This window comes from Pieris rapae, chromosome 20 (genome assembly GCF_905147795.1).
Source record: "Pieris rapae chromosome 20, ilPieRapa1.1, whole genome shotgun sequence".
NCBI classification, from domain to species: domain Eukaryota; kingdom Metazoa; phylum Arthropoda; class Insecta; order Lepidoptera; family Pieridae; genus Pieris; species Pieris rapae.
Window position 1 is genome coordinate 7,033,521 of NC_059528.1, and position 21,752 is coordinate 7,055,272.

The 21,752-nt window shown below is 32.9% G+C and overlaps 1 protein-coding gene across 2 annotated transcripts in view; it reads right to left on the reverse strand.

Moving 5' to 3' along the window:
* Positions 1 to 14,352, reverse strand: part of LOC110995980 — a 28,991-nt gene extending 14,639 nt beyond the window's left edge. The window contains exons 1-2 of one of the 2 annotated variants that reach the window (XM_045632487.1): positions 13,827 to 14,352; positions 5,103 to 5,176 (exon numbers count right to left, since the gene is read on the reverse strand). In XM_045632487.1, the coding sequence (XP_045488443.1) occupies positions 5,103 to 5,160 (58 nt within the window). In that variant the 5' untranslated portion in view covers positions 5,161 to 5,176; positions 13,827 to 14,352. The remainder of the gene's footprint in view (positions 1 to 5,102; positions 5,177 to 13,826) is intronic. The other variant, XM_045632488.1, reaches the window with a different exon arrangement.
* Between the last annotated feature and the right edge of the window lie 7,400 nt (positions 14,353 to 21,752).

Below are 21,752 nucleotides of genomic sequence, written 5' to 3' on the forward strand. Positions count from 1 at the left end.
ATTTTGAATATGGAACTCTCGATAAAGTGCAGAATTTGTCCTCATAACCCATAACAAATCAATAATAGTGCATCAAGACCCGTTATGATATGAACGCGGAAGGCGCGGTCCTGACTTGCATTCGTTAACACCGACGCCATTTTGATTTCGTGACCAACTAGATGCTTACCATTTTTGGGAGTGATTTCACCGGTAGGAACGAAGCAGTAAAATATTAGTAATGTTGTTAACATTTGAATGATTTATATTGAAGTGAATTAATATCTCTAATCCCTCCATCGTATGTGACAAGATATACACAAATGTTAATTGTACCTACATAATTCGCCAATTTTATTTAAATATAAAACTAATTATGATGATATTGATATTTCTACCTCGCCAAAGAGAATGGGAGGAAATTTATGTTAGAGTAACAATTTAGTTTTTTCTTTTAAAGATTAAATATCGTTTTTTATATTTAAATGTTTTTTTTTTATAAAAAATAAGTAATTTGTGTCGAAACTGTGTAATTAGCAGTATTAACAAACTAAGCTATATTAACACCGCTTTTGAAAAGATAATGTCATCAATCTGTCTTTGTTTGCTTCTTTTAACGCGTTAATCTCAGGAACGATATGAAAGTCAAGAATTGTTTCCTATGGATAACTTGCCAACCTGGTCTGCGATTTGTTTCACTGGCAAATGGCTTGAGATGATATTATGGAAATAATGATTTTTAGCATCACAGATTGTCATGCTAAAAATCATTTACTATTACGGCTGCTATTTATAACAGTGACTTATATTCGATATTCGAAATGCTTTGGGTTACTTTTATATAATATATGAGATACTATATAATATATGTTGTACGGAAGAAGACTAGAAGAAGCCACTGAATTATAAAGTCCTGCTATTTTTCTATGATCTTCAAGTATCTTTTGAAGCACTGAAATATTTCCGAACCAATTCGACTTAGGGTCTTTCAAGAAAAGAGCATACCAAGTATTTAATTGCTGGCATGTGTGTTCATTGGCGGCAATTAATAATGATGTGCCTCATATTACATATAAAGAAATAAGTATAATTAATTCGGATTGGAAAGTCAGCTGTGTGCTACGACCGAATTAACACGGACGAAACACAGGGCTGACTTAGAACGAACAGTTAACATGACTCCAAATCGATCACTTTCACAGTAATTAATTCGGTTGGGGCGTAGCGATTGATTCTCTCAAGGCCCGAGAGATGGCGGTAGGCGAAGCGTGCGCATTCTAAAACACCTGTCGCGAAACTAGGTTACCGTTGGAATATATCAACACTTCTTTGTTTTTTGGACTGATATTAGTTTTTTGATTAAATGTAGGAAATGTATGTAGTTTGGAATTACGTGTTTTATCGAATTTACAGTAATGTTTAACTAAAATTATTGTAATTTAAACATTTTTAAACCATACCTTAATAGGAAAAATAAACGATTTTGACGATTTCAATGACCCTAATCCTTGGGGTTCATTTATTCAAACAATTTGTATGACTCAAAACTTGACGATTAAAAAGAGTGGCGGAGAGTTGCTTGCCAGTTCTTCTTGTCCGCTTTACGCCCTTGACACTCTTGGTAATAAATGTAAATTTAGCATCAATTCTTCATCATCTTTCCCGTTGACGTTCATGAGTATACTTTGTAACTTATATGAATACAGTTATTTTTTTTTATTAGTTTGAGTTTGAAACGTATTTGTATTCGAGGTTAAATCGTATTGATTTCTCAAAGTTTAAATAAGTGTTGAACTCATTATTGTGTGTGTGTACTCCTTCAGGAGATATAATGATGTCAAGTGATAGCGTTCATATACATTTACAATCCCAGAAAGCTCGTAAGGACGTTTGGTCTATAAAGACTGGCTCTTTTCTCGAAGGACTCAAGTCGAATTTACTTCAGACAGCGGATTCCACATAGTGATGGCCGGCAAAAACTGCCTTTAAAAACGCTTCTTTGTATAGACCATGGATCCACAGAATATATTTAAAAAGCTGTCACGTAAAATCTTATACGTATGTAGGTTGTTAACCCTTCGTGTTTGGTACAGTACGCACAGTAGATGTTGCATTTTTAAACAAATACATTGGACTGTCATAGGTTTACAGATTCAAGTTTATTATTTATGTTTAATCGATAAGTATGTTATTTAATTTGAATTACGCCGAAACAGTTATGTCAGTAATATGTACCTACCTACCTACCTACAGAAGAATTAATTGTTTTACCACTGAAAAGATTGTAACTCAGTCATTAAATTTATGAAAAAAAAAAATGTTTTAATCATTTTTCTTCTGCCTCGTAATTAGCTACTAAGTACTTATACTAATTCTGACTCAATAAACCCTTGGAGTATCTTTAACATTTTTGTTTATACATATTTTCATAATTAATGTATTTATTCTTTTGTTTTATCTTTAGATTTCACTTTATTTTCATTATAGGTTATTTGCTATTTTGAGCTTTTTTGTTAATTATTTATGCACAAATTATATTGTTCCAAATTGGGGTTGCCTGGAAGAAATCGCTTGGTAGTGATAAGACCGCCTTGTGCCTAATCACTTTTGTAACCTGTTTTTTTGTATACAGTTTTATATACAGTATAGTTTTATATATAGTTAGTGGCGCCTTTTTAGGTCTAGGCCTCAGATTTATGTATCATGATCATTTCTAAATCTAATAGGCAAGTAAAACTAACCTCCTTAAACGTGGTAGACTATACGTAAAAATAAGTGTTAGTAAAAAGCGTTATTTTTTTTTGTGGAGCCTCTTCATCTGTTTCATAATCATTCCTTAAAGAGAAGTTGATGATTAGCCTCAGCCACATCGATTTTAGGTCTGATGCCGGTATGTACCTTCTTCACCGTACGAGTGATACATAGAAAAGTCAATACAGCCCTGGAGCCGTCGATTTTTCTAGGACAGATATACACAAATGCTTTCAAATTATCTTATCCTCAGGAAGTGCTCATCTCATCAATGTTTTGTCGTTCGCCCAATACGGTGTACAAACATGTATTGAGGGCATTCTTATCAGATAATGACCTGACGCAATTTAGGCACAATTCTTGGTCTTTCCTTTCAAATGTAGAATTAACATTTCATGGCTATAAGTTAAGATTAGGTCTTGTGCTTCAGAAGAAAAATGAAGATTGAATGAAGCTCGCTTCTAGAAAAAAATGACTTCCATGTTCTCGCCTATCAAACTCGTAATCGTGTTTTACGTTGCATATCAAAAGCAACTATACAAAAATGCAAAAAAAAGAAATTGTATCCCGGAAATACAACGATCTATATTTGACCCTTGGCTTGTTTAAGGTGACACTGAATATGCTTAAAAAGACTAGTTAAGAATATCCATAGAGCTAAATCATCATGAGCAAACTCCACATACAAACCCTAATGTACATACCTATATGATTTTTTCCTTTATCTGAACCTTTTTATGTATATTATGTATTCTATCTTTGCCTTTATCTTTAGAATAATTGTTTTTTGTTTTAATGTTAGATGACGTGCTTTTTAGACTGTGCGAAGTAGTAATAGCGCTTCGTGCTTTTGCGTAAACTTCAGTATGAACCTATATTCGTTAATTGGGATTGCGTACAAAATAACGTGGTATAAGATTTATTACTATGAAGATGGAAAATATACAGTAGGTACTTAATGAAGGCCGGATATTTTGTTTGTCAAAGATCTGTGTAAAGGCGATGTGGATACAGGTGGTCCAGTGATCTCGGCTGAACAAACGGCTCTTAATGAATGTTGCGTAAGAGCATCGGAATGTTTAACCCCGCATAGTACCTACATATATATCTGCATGTCTTAGGACAAACGTCAATCAAACTGGAGCTGTCAAATGAAAGTTGACATATTGCGACTTGAGATTCGAATAAGAATATGGACCTTAGATGGGTTGTATTACCCAATTATTTAGAGCAAAATATGAATTGCACTATTTTAAGTGCATCCGTCTCTGTTTTTACACTTTGTTAGAAAGAGACAGAACAGAGTTTATTAACAATAACACCTATGGCACTGATGTGTCTGATCACGTGATCTACTTACGATACTTAATAATTCCTATAGTAATTTTGTGTATTTAATCATACAACAGATCAAAGATTTATAACAAATCCTAAATCTTCAATGTAATGTTACGTATAATGACCTACTGTCGTAACATAGTATGTAATCATTTATTTATTTCTACCTAATGTATTAAGAAATCGGTCCATAAAAATGAGTGGCCAAGGATTTTTCTAAACGATGCGTTAAATTCACATTAAAATAAGTTGAATTACGTAATAACTGTCGTAGAAAAGAATTATTAGAATACCTCATTTAATATTTCAAGTTTCAGTCGGTATTAAAGAATATATTTTAAGTTGCTTTTGCGCCATCTTACGGACTTATTACAAGAACGAATTGCCTTTGAAAATTTGCAATCTAAAGTTAATAGGAACTTTGTAATTCCAAATATAAATTAAAAAAACGAATAGCAAATACTAAGTTAAAAAAAATATAGATATTTAGTCATAATTTGCAACCTTATATTTAAAATAAGAATGGTAATTAATTTTAAATATACTTGAAGTTATAGATTATTGATATAGTTATTTGGTATTTTTAATATTCCGTTTTGACAGACGTAAATCAATTTAACAGTTTCTACTGCATACGTATTAGTAAGTCAATATTATTAAAAAAAAAAACACTTTTAAATACCTAATTTAATGCATATCAAATTCAGCGCATGGCAATTGCTCATTAGACGTCAAATTACAGCGGTAGTGATCGCACGCGTCAAGATAATCTTTATAGCTGGTGTCAACCTCTCAGTTGAAGGAATGCGAAGATTATAGCTGAGACTACGCAAATGTAATTTTAAATTTAGAACGTGTCAATCGAATTTCGAACCAAACGAAGCGGATATCAGACAAATTGAAAATCGAATCGAATGCGCAGAAATCAAGAAAGAAATAAATAAATACCTATGTATCATAGGTACATAGATTCTACGTTAAGCTGCGCATGTCCGCATTTGTGACTAACATCTGAGCCTATATTATGTACTCACGTTGCGAAGCTGGAGGCTCGGCCGCGGAGGGCGCAGGCGCGTTCGCCGCCCCCTGCATCGCCCACTCGAGACGCCTGGTAATAACGAAACATTGAATTGTCGTGTCTAGTAATAAATACGTTCTATAATACAATTTAATTGTAATGTACATGGGCCGCATTTTGTTGTCATTTCAATAATTTCAAACACCTTTTAGCTGTTCTATGGGTATAAGGATTGCTAATAACGCTATTGAAAACGGGGGTTGATAAAAGAATACGAGTTATTACTGCCAAATCATAGGCCATCCTTCTTGGTTATAAAAAATTAAAACTTATTCTTAAACCTGCCAAAAATTCATAAAATGGAAAAGACGTATGTGTGCCACGAGTTATGTATGTCTTTAAATACATTTGCACATTTGACAGTAAATAAATCAAGTATATATAGTATGCGTGCGACTCTCATACCTACTCGAGGTCTTAGGTTCGATCCCGGCCGTGCATCTATGGACTATGTGCGCATAGTGTGAGTAAACCGGCTTACATTAGGAACAAAAATCGGCGTGTGTCAGACACACATCTTGCCTATTAGATAACATGATGATGAATAGAAAAATCTGAGGCCTAGACCTAAAACGGTTGTAGCGTTACTGAGTTTAAAATAATAAAACGTATCTAGCACAAAAGAATCGATTGGACAAAGAAATGACTCAGAACTCGAAGCCCTCGTAGTTATCAGCACTTCCTATACATCGAGAACTGTGTCTATGGCTAGAGGAGCCACGATTTCATAACTTGTGGGATGATATTGTAAGAAAATATAGAGATCGCTTTATTTGCGTAGCTTGCGTGTTTTGAGCCCTCTGACAATGCCCATGGGCGGGCGGTATCACAATATCAAAGGTGAGAGAGCGTATTAAGTAACGAATGGGGGGGGAGGAGTTTGGGGTAAAACGTTACGTTGCGGGACGGGGATTGAATCTCCTCCATAAATTGCGTGACCTAATACTTGAACGCTCCCTGTACCTCCTGCCCCTTTGCCCCTTGTTACCTGCTGCCAAAATTCATTTCGCCTGTATGTTGTTTTTTAACTTAGCCCACAGTTAGTACATAGGTACTTACATATGGAACATTTGGCTAAATCACAGAGAATGTTTGCTTTTCCGGAATAAAATTCTAATAAAGCTATATTTTTTATTTTTCATATTCAAACTGATCCCAAATCCAGGTTATTTCATATAACGTCCATTTTTAAACGGTTTAAAAGTAAATAACATGATATTTTAGACATAATAGTCCATCCATATTCCATGGAAGTGTGGCATTGTCACCCTGCGCGTGCGCATTGCACCTCAAGTGACCTATATTCAGACAATGCGTGCTAATAACCTGTCGTAGAGCTGGTATGTATGGGTTATGTTAAACTTGATCGTCATTTTTTTGATATATTGATAATCTTATATCTTATCTAAACTTACATAGCTTTATTAAAATTATATGTACATATTATAGTTTTAGTCTACATGTATAAAATAAAATTAATAAATCATTCGTCCTGTGATTTCTGTATCTATTTCATGATCTCCAATAGGCAGGTAAATTAGTGCACAGTCGGGGATCGAACCTTCGACCACAGGGAGAGTTGCACGCTAAAGCCACTAAGCCAACGCGGCACAGGTGGGTACATAATATATAACAATGAGTAAAATACATATGACCTACAGACCATATCACTCGGGACGATAAAAATAGTTTACTATCTTCAATTATAACTAAATTACAGAAGTTCGAGTAACGAAATTCATTATAAATAGGTAAGCCTTTTCAAATTGATACTTACATAAGAATTTTATATAGATATATGTAAAATACATATGTACTCTAATCGTTCACCCTCTACCAAATAAAGCAGTCAATCATCGACTTGATAGAAAATAGATACATAAATTGTTTAGTAGGACAGTAGAATTTTGTTAAGGTGTATAGGTAGTGTATTGCGAGGATTCTAAAAGGCAACGTACTTCTAATCCTTGCAAATGTGCCCGTGGGCGGTACCACTTAACATCAGATGAGCCTTCTGCCCATTTGTTACTTAGTTAATTTTATAACGACTAATATAGTTTTCGTTATTTAAAGTATATTTTAAGACAAATATCTGACTTGGCGAGTCAGTTCTTGCCAGTTCTCTTTCCGTTCCAATGAGAATATGAAGAAGCTTACTTAACTGTTTTTAGTTCTTTTTTATAGCATACAACAAACGAGCCTACATGACGCCCAAAAAGGACCGTCATTGCAGCCCATGTTTGGGTGCGTCTTTGTGGGAGGGAGGTCGATTTCACAGATTACAAAATGTAATGTCTAGTGAAGGGAACTGTGGAAGACTTCCATCAGCGTGCCCATGAAATTTTGAGTAAATACGGCTCGTACAGAAACGAGGGAGGACCCAAATAACTCTACATAACACTCTCCATAGTATTTGCTGTCCAAAATAACTTTATTCATATAGTACACTTATGTACGTCAATAGAAATGATGTTAAATTGATTCTAAATTTACATTTACTACCAGTTCGCAATTAACGTAGAGCGGGCAAGAAGAACTGGCTAGAAACTCACCGCCACTCTTTTTAATCGCCAAGTTTTGTAAATTGTTTAAACCGGAGGAAATCAGTCCCAAGAATTAGGATCATCTAAATAATAAAAATGCTTTATTGATTAATTAATTACGTTTAATGAGAATTTTAAATTAGTGATAATTGTCTAATTTCAACATTAGTATCAGATAAATTTACGGAAATTTTTAGGTAAAAAACCTGGCTTATCAAATTTTAACAATATCATTTAAAATGAGATCACGATATCAATTACAGTTTATCATGAAACACAAGATAATATTATATTACTGTGGTTTCAAGGAATTATCAAAGCGGTGTTTCTTTGTCTGCGAAAACTGATGCCTATAGTTTACTTAAGATGGGCCGGCTTATCAAAGAGCATCGGTCTTTTCTTTGATGTATTTCTCAGGACTTATATGTGGTCAGTTTACCTGCCTATATTATTTTTGGAGTAGGAGGCAATCGCGCATGGACACTCACATTCCCAGAAGGCTCGCAAGTGTTAAGAATTTATACGCTCTTTCCTTGAACGATGAAATGGTTTGTATATACTTAAACTAAGTAATATTAAAACAGTTTTTATAAGAACTATTGATATGTTTTAAACTGGCTGCTTATGTTACTATCAATTTACTTAAGTTTTTCATGTATGACTGCCGAGTGGCTTTTGTAAATGAATACATATATATCGTATTAAGTTCTAATGCAGTGTTGGCCTATTTGCTAAAGCGTGCGACTCACATCCCGAAGGTCGTAGGTTCGAACCCCGGCTGTGCGCTATTGGACTTTCCATGAGCGCATTTAACATTTGAACGGTGAAGGAAACCGGCTTGTCTTAGACCCAAAAAGCCGACGGCGTGTGTGACAGGTGATCAGCTACTAGCCTATTAAATTGACAGATCACAAATATAAAAATCTGAAGCCCAGTCCTGAAACGACGACTGATTTAAGTTTTAATTCATATGTGTAGCACAACCAACAAGTGAAATCAATTAACAGCGTTATCACAGCGATAAGAGACAAGGATTTCACCTGTTATCGTGCAGACGTGATCAGATGACAGAACATAATCATTAATGATTATTTGTCAAGCATCCGCAATCGTGGTGTAATACCTATCTAAGTATACGGGCTTGATGTCAAACTCATTTTAGGTGCGTTGGTAACTTCAAAACTTCTCTATTAACTTTGATATCTTTTATGTGCTGTGCCACTTGCTTTTTTAAAATTCTTATTGCTCCACATGAATCATACATAATTTTTTTAATATTAAAAGAAAATTGGTCAATAAAGAAACTTAAATTATAGGTTGTAGGAAGAAATTACTAGTCAAGTCAAAGTCAAAATTTATTTATTCATATAGGTTTAAATATTAGATGAATCTAATTTTACATTTACTGCCATTTCTCAATTCAAGGGCGTAGAACGGAAGAGAAGAACTGGCAATAAACTAGAATATTGTTAATGAAAAACTAAAATTATTATTGCAAATAATTTTAATACATTTTCGAATAGCCCTTAACAATCAAATCACCATCCCTGTGGGGAGGTAGCCTCATGAAAGCACTGGTTTAAGGGAAGTAATGTGCTGTGTGAAAGTCCAGCGCTGTGGAACTCATCTGCTCCATAGCCTAATAAAACCATGGCCAGTTTCTACCACAACACACACGTAAAATCTACCTTTATTTCAATTGTTTTTTTATATTATTTTGTTGTGATTATTGTTTTGTGTGTATTTCGTTAGTAATATATGTTTTGGCTGTCGGCTAGTCTAGGTATAGGCTACTAGTATAAGTATTAGTATTTACCTATTTGAACTATGAATGAATAGCTTCGGCTGATAGACTTGTTCAAGAATTACGTCACAAAGGAACAGGTGCAAAATTATAATTCGTTTAGGCTCTCCGCCATAAAGTGGAATCTGCTGGACTCCATACGATTGGCTATCTCCCTAACAACTATTATGCATAAGTACATATTTCTTAACCAGATCCAATCCTGTTCAATCGTGACATTGGAAAATCTTTTTTATATTGAATGAATGAAATTTCATGAATCTTTTAGATTCACCATTTAGTTTTTAGTTTATTTCCGAATGTTTTTTGTATTATTTTAGATTAGGGTTGGTGATTCTATATTTAAAAAAAAAAATATTTGGTTTGTTCCTTGCTAGGGCTGTCTGGTTGAGATCGCTTGTTAGCGATAAGGTCGCCCGTTGCATTCCTTATAATTTTTATGAATTATTTGTTTTGTATGAATGTAACGAAGTGTGAATAAATGAATTAAAATTTCTGTCAGATTTCTTGACAATTATAAAGTGGATAGTAACAAGAAAATGTTATTAAATTTAAGTACTTAATAAAAAGAATTTATTAGTGATTATTATATATATATATTAAATCTTGGACGGAGGTTAAATCAACGCACTTTTTTACACTACATAATCTTGCCTTCTTTGAATTTTCTGGTTGTGTAATAAAGAAATTAGTTATTAATTTGTTTTTAAGTAGTAAATAGTATAATGAATGTAGAAATGCTAAATTTGTGCAGCACAAAAATGTCATTAAAATAAACAATTTATCAGTAAACATTTACAAACATAATAAATGACTTCATATGGGTAGCTGAGCAATTTAGCATTGAAATTTGTTGGAATACTTTCAATATCAAGTGTAAAAATTCGAGTTATGCAAAATGTCACAGATAATTTATCCGTGCATAGATAATAAATTGTTTTATTGCACAGAGTAATGAAGACATAAAAAAAACGATAAATATTATCGAGATCCGTGACAAAGTTGCAATAACATCTTCATTTTAAGATTGATGGACATTGAGCGTGATGTAATTATTTTTTACATTAATGATTAAATAGTGGTAAAATCGTACATTATTTTTTTTATAGAACAGGGGGGCAAACGGGCAGGAGGCTCACCTGATGTTAAGTGATACCGCCGCCTATGGACAGACTCGATGCCTGATCTAATGATATCTTATATATAAAATTTTTGTGTCACGGGGTTAGTAACCGAACTCCTCCGAAACGGCTCGACCGATTCTCATGAAATTTTGTGTGCGTATTGGGTAGGTCTGAGAATCGAACAACATCTATTTTTCATCCCCCTAAATGTTAAGGGTGGTGCACCCCTAAATTTATTTATTTATTTTTTAGACAACATTTTTCGTTTTTATTTTTTTACGATACACCATACAAAATACATGCAACCCTAAATTTCCACCCCTCTACAATCATCTCTTATGTTTTTTTGTTAATTATAAACTTTAATTTTTTGGCACAAAAACATGGCAAAACAACGTTTGCCGGGTCAGCTAGTATTAAATATATATAATTCACGAATAGTTAAGTAATTCATGAAGTATCGGTGTTATAAGACGATTTTCAGCTAACGATTGAATCTAGGGTCTTTAAATGTTTAATAAGTATTAACTTTTAAGCAATAGGCTTTCGATTATTAAATCCTAAATTAATATTAGATTACCGAGTCTTTAATAAATCCAATTATTATTGGCTCGCTGAACATTGATAGCTCCCAGTGGTATTAAACAAATGTTTTGGGCAGGTGTTTATTGTTTCTTTGATAAAAGTGTTAAAGTGATTAATGGATACAATTTTTACTTTTTTAATTACAAAATTGCTTTATTAAAAATGTTAATTATGTCTATGTTTCGAGAAATATCCTTAAATACCTAATAAAACTAATAATAATTTTATCAGATAAGATTACGAGTATAAAATAACATGAATTACGATTTTCAGATCGTGTTAATTATCTAATTATGACTTAGGTAAGTTTTACGTAATCGGCCGCTAGATGGCGCAACGTGTCCATAAACGCCTAAAGCGGGTTTTTCTTGTCTTTGTTATTAACTATGTAATATGTATAAAAGTTATTGTATAAGACATAATATACTGATTTTAATTTAAATTGTTGTATAAAAAGGAAAAAAATCTTAAAATTCGATTCTTTAAATATTTGATAATATATGTTTTAAACTATTTTAAAGTAGTCTTAAATCACTATTAGGTTATTTACACACCTGTCAAAAGAAACTTCACGAACGATAAATGTCCAGATTGAGACTAAATATCTATGAAAATGTTTTTTTTTATCTATAATAGATGTTTTGACATTTCAATCTTACGGCGATTTCAAATTTGGAACAGATTAGATAAAGTCGAGTGTTCGAAGGTAATTACTAGACACGTATGAGTGATATTGAGATGAAATTGAGATTTTATCTCGGTTTGTTGTAATTTATTACGTAATTATTACGAAGGTGTTTTGCAATTTTTATAATCAGGTTGCTTTTTATATTATTAATCAATTGTGGAATATTTTTATATACCTGTTACGAAACTGGTTAAAAACACGTATTGTCAAGGATACGAAAGGGAATGCTTAAGCCATATAGACCAATAAGAATCTTACCAGTAGGGTCTATAAGTCAACCGTAGATAGGAAAATAGGATTGGGTGGGCGTTGTCGAAGCGAGAAAGGAAGAACCATGGTCTCTGCCTACCCCTTCAGGAAATAAAAATGAGAAATATGAAGAGGCTGAACGCGCTCAAGAAGTTCGAGTTCGAGTTGACTAATGCATATCAAGCTAATTGAATTAGCCCGAGTAAAACCGCGGGGCACAGTCAGTTATCTGATATAAGATACTTTAGGTATTTTTTATCACAAGGCTACTTAATTATCTCGGATTAAAAAGGTCTCGTGGGCGTGGCTTAATATTAGCGTTGGTTTGATATCTTTTTATTTAAATGTATATGAGACTCACCTCATCAGTAAAATATTATTGGACAAGTCCAAACCATTACTAGAATAATCCAGAATTATTATTGTGCGCATAAAGAAAACAAACTTCAATACACTTTAGTTTTTTTTACGGTTGGCATTTATATTTTATGTAATTGATTTCCGTGAAATGACGGTTTAAATGGACTTAACTAAAATTACAAACACTAAAAGAAAATTATAAGTGATGCATTGTAATAAATAAAATTCCCACTCTGTATTCTGTGCGATAAAATATTTTAACGTATATTTTAGAACTAAATTCAATGTTAGTATGTTCAGTTATTTTATTTTATCTACTGCGGTTTCTCGGCGGAAGTGAAAAGTCCGTTATTATTCAACAAATTTAAAAAAAAAATCAGTTTAGCCATTATTATTTCCTGCCCGTTTGCTCCCTGTTCTATAAAAAAACCGACCTGTCATTCTAACTAGAATTTCCTAATAAGAATACAAAACCCAAATTAATTTTTACAAAACGTATTAAAAGTACAAAAACAGGATTTATTACAAAATATGTACTTATTTCAATTATTAACACGCAAGTACATATATTGAAAGGTCGATTTTAAAGCTTAGCGTACAAGGAAATATTAATATTATTATTTAACTGTTACTTAATAAACTAACGTAATTAAGTTTTAAACATTCCTTATTATTAATACAATATCTATATATATAATCTTTTTAATGTAAATAGCATAGAAAATTCTTAATACAAAATAATTCGTAATATTTTGTAAACTGTAATGTAAAAATTATATATGTTACCAATTATAAATATTTAGGTAGGTACATCTTATTTAATTACCAAATTTAGGCTAGTTACCTACTTGCTTACCTATGCATAAGTTAATGTTTTTATTACGTAATTGTTTTACGTTTTAGTTAATTCTCTACGCTGGTCGCACAAAATTTAACAATATTTTTTTGCATAATTAAATTACTATATCTCAAACGAAAGCTGGTTTAAAAATACTACTAACTTATATTTTTCCAAATATATCCTTAATATTCTATTTATTATGAAAATATCTATCCTCAAGAAACACATAATTCCTAAAAGGAAGAACTGTAATTTTACTAAAACACAACATTAACACTTCCACAAATTAATTGAAAACAGAAAAAGCTCAACGGAACTTTTACACACTTTACAAAATCTATCTTAGATTTGTGTTTTTTAAATTAATATTTTTTACCCGACATATGACGGCACGGCCTACTCGATTTAAATGCTACCTAAAAACAAAACAGGGCGACGCACTTACGATAATTTGCATTGTAATCTAATCGGTGAGTCCTGACTTACCCAATCGTGGATAATTTTCGCGATATCAGCCGGTAGTCGATTAATAGTCCAATTTCCAAGCTTCCCAATCACTTATCACGGTAACTTTGAGCACAGTTAAAAAGTCTTACACTTAGTTCTAAGGCACTTTGGTTAAAATCGCGTTGCGGTGCATGTGCATCTTCCGCGGGAACGACAACCTCGCGCGGCGAGATGTCGTCTCCTTGTGATCGTGATGAGAGCACGCACTGTCGCTCTGCTCTCGGGGGAGCAAAAGATGGCCGCCGATTGGTCGAGACCGACGGACGGGCGCGCGGGGGGAGCGAGAGCGCGCATCTCGGACTGGACGCGAGTGAGTGAGATGGCTAGCGGCATTCGTTTCGTCCTGCTACAGATTGTCCGGGCGACTTCGATCATTGTTTGAGAGCGCGATTATGAAGATGTCAATTGTCATAGCTCCATTTTTTATCAAATTATTATTTTATTTATCACCCTGAATTATCAGCTATATAGAATATGGCAACGTATTATTACATTTGTTTACCTTTAAGCGTTTGATAAAGATATGATAATAGTAGGTATATTTATTTTTTCTAAGTATTTAGCGATCCGCGGAAGTTTTTTGCTAATTACCTTCTTGTACGCAATTATAGGCATAGGTAATAATAATAATTGTAATAATAATAATCACTTCTTAGGGGTGATTAGCATTTTATGAATCACTACGGTACCACCATAGTGACGATTTGTTAGTCAATGGCGATGATTAATGAATGAGAGAAAGTTAATCGGCTGTTTTTCTCCTCACTTATCCTTATAGGGTAGAAGTAAAAGGTTTCGTCTTTAAATATTTAAAACAAAATGAGATTGTACTTTACACGTTGAACTAATTGTTCTCTGATAAGAATAAAAAACTCATTAATGTTCGTCAAATGCAAATAAGTACAATAATGACAAATCGTAATCGGGCAGACGATTAGAAAATTAAGAATAACTGGTATTTGTTTTAATGTGTTTTAGGCTTGATAACAGTTTAATTACAATTTAGGATAAAAATTCAAGTTATTTATAATTTTTATTTTCTATACATGACAATGGGTATAAAAATACTTAATATGAGGATGTTGCAAGACTGTCTAACGATCGATAGACTATAAGGGCGACCCTATTGGGAAACGTTACAGAGGAATACCGCTCTCGAAGTGGTCGGACAACATTCAATTAGATATTACTAAGTACGAATAAACAATTGTAAAAAAATAGTGTAATTTATTATCTTAACAAATTATAATTTTTACAAGAATAAATAAATATTTTTTTAAAATAAAAATATATATTTTTTTTAAATTATTAAGAGTATCATTAATATCATGGTCATACACTGCCAAGCCAACTCCCCGTAGGCTTGTAGACCTAGGTACCACTGGATTAATAGAGTTCAGGAGTACCTGCTGGATCTGAACGACTAATGACAGGGAGTTATGGAATTCGTAGACCACGTTGCACAGCCAAAGGAGTATTTAATGTCTATAGAGCGGGAATAGACAAAATTGACATAAAAAATCTTTGATCACATCAGTTGTATAATCTAAATTATAGTGATAACATTTTATTGACACTAGAAATAAAAAAAAATGTTTGTGTATAAAACTCGTTTATTTTGAATTTTGTACACTGTTATTGTTTAAGCTTTAACAAAAAAAGAGTGGGTTTATTTTTGTCCACGCGTTAGAAGTTATTTGGCGTATGGAAAAAAAATAATTAATATGCAGTAGTGATTAACGATAAATATTAAAATAAATCAAAAAGATTTTATTTAAATAAATAATTAGTAAATACTGTTCACCTTCGTAATGAAATTGATTTAAAAACACTAAAATAATATTTACTGTTACGAAACATGTATTCTAAATATTAAAAATAAATATATTTATTTGGCATTAGTTGAATAAAATATATGATTAGGAAATATGATATTTAATATAATGTTAAAATATGTCTAGCAAAACCTATATATTGATTTTGTCTAGAGATGCCCAAAAGACTCATCCGGTGGCAAAAAAATGTAAAAAAATTAATTTGTCAAATCAGACGCACAGTCAAATAATAAATAAATAGGGTGCCGGTTCCGAGGGGAAATCAAATAGAAGATAAGCAATAAGAGCGATCTCATATTTTGACCTTTAACAATCGGTCACACTGCTTTGAGCAAACAAATCACCCTCCTATCAATGTTATGCATTTTAATATTCGAAAAAGTGAGGTGTGCTATCGCGACTATTTTTTTATGTAACAGGAGACAAACAGGCAGCAGGCTATCATCTGATGTTAAGTGATACCGCCGTCCATGGTACACTCACACTGCCAGAAGGCTCGCTAGTACGTTGCCGACCTTTTAAAAAATTGGGACGCTCTTTTCAAAAATCTATTTGCCCAATTATCACTTCCTTATACCTGAAGACACAAAACTCAACTATATTTAAGAAGTTATACAAATAGTATTTAATCACCTCCATCGTTAACAAGATAGATATCACTTTAAGATTCCCATGCCCGATTTATTAGTTTACGAATATATATATATAAAATTAAAGATTCCGTTAATGGCATTATTCGCGCGCGAATTACGTCGCACAGGTTAAGAGACGTATACGTCAATGTTAGTTTTTGACATAAGGTAAACAGTAAACAGTTTGTATAAATAATTTTAATTATGCTTTCTATCGCTTAGCTCCAAATACGTACGTAAGTTTTTCGTAAGAAATGTTTTGTTTTATTTTAAAACTGGCTGTTTGAGTAAAATAATTGATTTTCATTATTGCTTTGAATGTTAAGAAAATTGTAAATACTTTTTTAAATTCCTCACTTAAAATAGATTTGTTGCCATGACAAACAAGTATAACAGTCAAGTGAAAATAATGCAATTTACCATGACTTTTCATTTAACAATTTTCCTCGTTTACTTAGATTAGATAACTATTAATTAGATACTAAAGAAAAATCACGCTTAAAAACAAAATATAATTGCTCTAATTCGCTTTAGTTCATGTTTTAAAGCATACATGGGCCGCTGAAAAGTTATATAAAACGTATGAAACACCTACTTTGGCTTAGGATGAGCAATTAGAACCTATTAATTAAGTCCACGAATGATGTCACAACATCTTTTGGGGGCCTGGGTCTACACCATATATGGGCAACCACCGCGACGGCAAGACGGTAAGATATGATCCAGCCCGCGAGACATTTTGAAAAAATCCAATTAAAAAAATATTACATTAGATACTTATACTCACGAGCGGCACGTCAAAATATTTTTACAAAAAATACCTAGAAAAAGACAATTTTCCGCAGCTTAGAAAATTCGCATCAAATTACATTGATAAATCAACAAGAATGACTGACGATAATTTGGAAAATTCTTTACGTCTTTGTATCAGTGGAATTAATCCAAATGTCGATGGTATACTTTCCCATTTCATGCTCATATTGTGTCTCTTTGATTTCGGTGTATTTAACTTTCGTAGTTGTAACAATTGCAAAATTAACGATTTCACTATATTGTACCATTTTTTAAATTTCATTTTATTTTTTTAATAAATTGTACTATAATAACATTTTTGTATTATTTCATGTCTAAAATCTATCGCAACAATATTATCACTACTTTAAACTGCACTAAAGTACTTTTATATTTGTATTTGCATTTTGCACTCAAAATTTTGACCCTCAAAATGTCAAAGGTTGCCCATACCTGATCTCCAAATTATTCCATTATTTTAATTATTGTACTGTATTTCTTGCAATGAAATGTGAATAAAATTCCGTTGAGTTTTTATATAGCCACAAGATGGCGCTGCAAGCTTTAACTGTTAAGGAATGCGCATTTATTTTTCTAGACTACATTATTTCTTTAATATCGAAGATAACGAATCTGTAAACGCTTACGACAACTTGAAAAACAAAATTCTTGTCATATAATAACTATATCTCTTATAATCTTAAATTACAAAAAATATTTTTATTAATCAACCTAGATTTGATAGCAACTTCATTGGAAATTTTGAAAGGTATCTTTCTTTTTATATCTTATACTTTAAGTAGGTACCAACAATAAAACTATGTACCTCAAGCCTCCAGTAATCATGCTTTATGTACTATAGTAATATTGCAGCAATTACCTTTGAATGTAATTTAAGAATTAACTACAATATATATATATATATATATATATATATATAACTTTGTTTGTGAAACTTTGTTTGGTCCTTCAAGTAATGAGGGTACCAATTATTATAAGCCCGGCACTTGCAAGCCCTCTAGCAATGTAAGTGTCTAGAGACGGTATCACTCATCAGGTGAGTTCCCCTGTGTTATATAAAAAATATTCAGAGAATTATATAGAACATGGATACACTGTCGACATGTCAGCGACCAAAGCAAAGCCAACTAGGGCTTGGAGACCAACTGACATAATTCCAAGTACACTGCAGAAACCGTTTCGTTGTTTTTTTATAAGTAGGAGGCAAAGAGCCTACGGGATCCACAACATAGGCCTCCCGTAGGCTCTTCTCCAGTCACACTCTTAAGGTCGTGTTAGTGATGTCCTACAACTTCCTCCACTCAGGGGATAAGTGGGAGACGAGGAGGAGACAGAAGAAGGGGGTCTTCGACTGCGAATAGGTCAGACATTTAAGGGCTTTTACTTGATCGATCTGAGTAAAGGATTGGCTGAACCCAATTAGTTCTTGTCACTTGTGCCTTCCACTTTGGCAGTCACAATAAGTTCTTCTTCTCAAGTGTCTAAAAACGAACCTGTAACCATGTTAGGATGGACACGGTTTTCTTGCTATTAATTTTAAAGAAAAGATAAATAAAACCGAGATTGGGTCGTTACTAGAAGATTAAAAACGCGGACGAACAGTTAGTACATTATGACGCAGTGTCAGAAAACGTTATCTTTCCAGAGTAGAGGACATTTGAGGTGTTGAACGTTTACTCAGCGTTGGTAATAATTATCTATTTATTGAACAAACAAACCAGTACTCCAGGAAGACTTTATCTTTACTATTTCTCGGTATCTATGAGGGGCTGTTATCGATATCGATTTAAATAAATCTTGATAAATGCAATTAACTCATAATAATCATGGTATTTATAACTTCGGACATCTAATAATAATATGAAAAGATTCAAATTTATTTATTTATATATACATTCTGAATCAATGTGAATGCCAAAAAATACAAGAAAAAATGACATCACAAATTTAACACACTTAAACATACACATCAATTACATTAGAACTTAAGCAATATATCAAAAGAAAAACAAAAGAAACGGACACAAAATAAACAAAAATCAAATTACTAATAATATAAATAATAACTAAAACTAAAAAGATAAAAATTACAGCAATAAACAAACACAAATTCAAACTTAAACCACATTAAGATTTAAGAGCCTGCAAAACAAAGTTACGGATTGGTAGATTGCTGTAAAACACATCAATATAATATAATATAAATAGTTACAGAATAAAACTTATTAAATTAATAATATCTAGCTAATTCGGTGTGTTGTACGATGGTTTGAAAGTGAGGGTATGTGAGCTGTGCTCATGATGCAATTAATGTAGTGCCATGATTATTCTTTATTTCTAATATGATTGCCTTGGTTAACTTTTAACTGTACGTATATCAAGAGTGATAAAGAGTATGACGCAATTTTATCAAATGTTACGTTTTTCGATAAGATTCTAAACTTTGCATATTGTTTTAAAGCTATAATGCGGATAAAATTAAATCAGGCCTTAAATAACCGATATTGAGATGATTGTTTTATTTACCATTATAGAAGCCATGTTATTATCGCGCGAATTTAAATTGTTCAAAACCTGTTTCGACACGATGCCAACTCGTTCTATTAAAAAAAAAAGAGAATTGTTTTTTTGTTCTTATCTCTAATTCCTGCCAGTATTTTTTCACCGTGAATCACTAGTAATTGAACACTTCTTGTAGTTGTCTGTTGTTTAATTCTGTGGCCATACAATAATTTAAAATATACAACACAATACAAAATATTTAGGCAACAGCCCCTAGCGCTCTCCACTTATTCCACCTGGGCAACTCTAGTCCAAACAGCTCCTGCCAGCTATCAGATCCACCGCATGGCCTATCATAATATCTTCTTATCTTATATATTATTATAGATATAGTATATTAGTATAATCATAGATTTTTGACGTGACAACGTCTTATAATTTGATGGAGCGGGCTGCAAGCACGAAAAGACACGACGCATGCGGCGTTACCTAGCTCTGAGTGGAACCATTCCATCAGTATTTTCTTATGGCGTTGTCACGTTCAACTGTCGTCAGTAAACCGAATTTACAGACAACCGATTTTTTAGATCAAATATATACCAACTTAGGAAACAGTCCAGGGTTCAAATGGATTCAGTAGTCTTTATGATACGGATATCCACGATTATTCCAAAGGACCTTTCATTGGTGGTACTTGCATAAAGCAATTATTATAATAAGACTTATTTAGGGATTTAACCGCTACTTCTTAATCATCTTCTTTGTAATAAGCAAGAAAGACAAAGAAGATAAAGAACTAAAACAGTTGCCAATGTTTATTCTAGTTAAAGTTTTCATTATATATCGGGAACTCCTAAAGATGTCAATAAACAAGTAAACATGTAGGAAGCAGCAATCGGAAAACTAAATTCTCATACGAAAGTGAAAGAAAGTCGAATGACCAATAATCCAATACATCATTTTCATCACGCGAACATGGCGGAAGCACGATGCTAAAAGAATCTCATTTTTTTCTTACGGCGCGTGAGCGCAACACATTCCTGCCTGCATTTAGGGCTGTCATATATCCTGGACTGTTAATAATGATCTTGAGGCCTGTATTCTCCGCTTGAGTGCTGTCAAGTATGTCAAAGGTCAAATAGAAAAAACTGTCAGCTCTTGAAAGTTGATTTAAGTTAGTGACTTGCAATCTCTCGTTCGAACAAAGCTCAAGAGAATTAATGTAAAAGGGGCTAAAGACACCTCCTTTTAAAGAAACATTATCAGGAATCAGATAAATAAATCTGAGGCTATCTGGTTTACAATACAGATATTGCAGGACAGACACTGTCGTAGGCAACAAGGGGAAAACGGGCAGGATCATCTGATCACTGATGTTAAGTGATACCGCCACCCAAGGCTTTGCCGGCCTTCCAGAAATTTCTACGCTCTTGAACGACCCTTAGAAGAATAAGCTTCGAAGTACGTCAGTATTCTAGTACCACATTGTGGTGGTGCGCGGCAAAACTGCTTGACAAAAAACTGCAGAGACAAAGTTTCGGCGCCAGCGGAGTATAATCATACATATTTACTTTAAAAAACATAGGGTATAAATAAAATATTTATTAAATAAATAAATTAAATGAAGTCGGTTTTTTATTAGGATTTATTGTCAACCCTACCGCCCAGTGTCAGTTACCGCAAAGTCTGTGCTTGTATTAAGAAAAAACTATCGTGCGCAAAAGCAGCTGGCAGCGATAATGGACATGCGAGTTTGTTGATTCTATCGGATAATTACATAATGCAGATTCACTTTTAAAACACTAAGTAAAATTATATTCCATGATGTCAAAAAAATCATTAAAAAAAAAGAATTGACCATCTTCATCACCAATTCAATATGATGACGTCATACCTTGAAACGCGCTATCAATGTAATTCTGACCGGAGATATAGATATCTACAAAAAGTCTAGGATACCAAATGTTTAACAGAAATAAAAAGCATAGTAATCGCACCACACCGAACGCACATCGACCTAATTAATGCAGGTAATTGCAGCACAATTCGTTAACACATTAAATGCTTTAACTATGGATCCAAAGTAATAGCCAGAAACCAAAACATGTAATGGCGAATTTTGA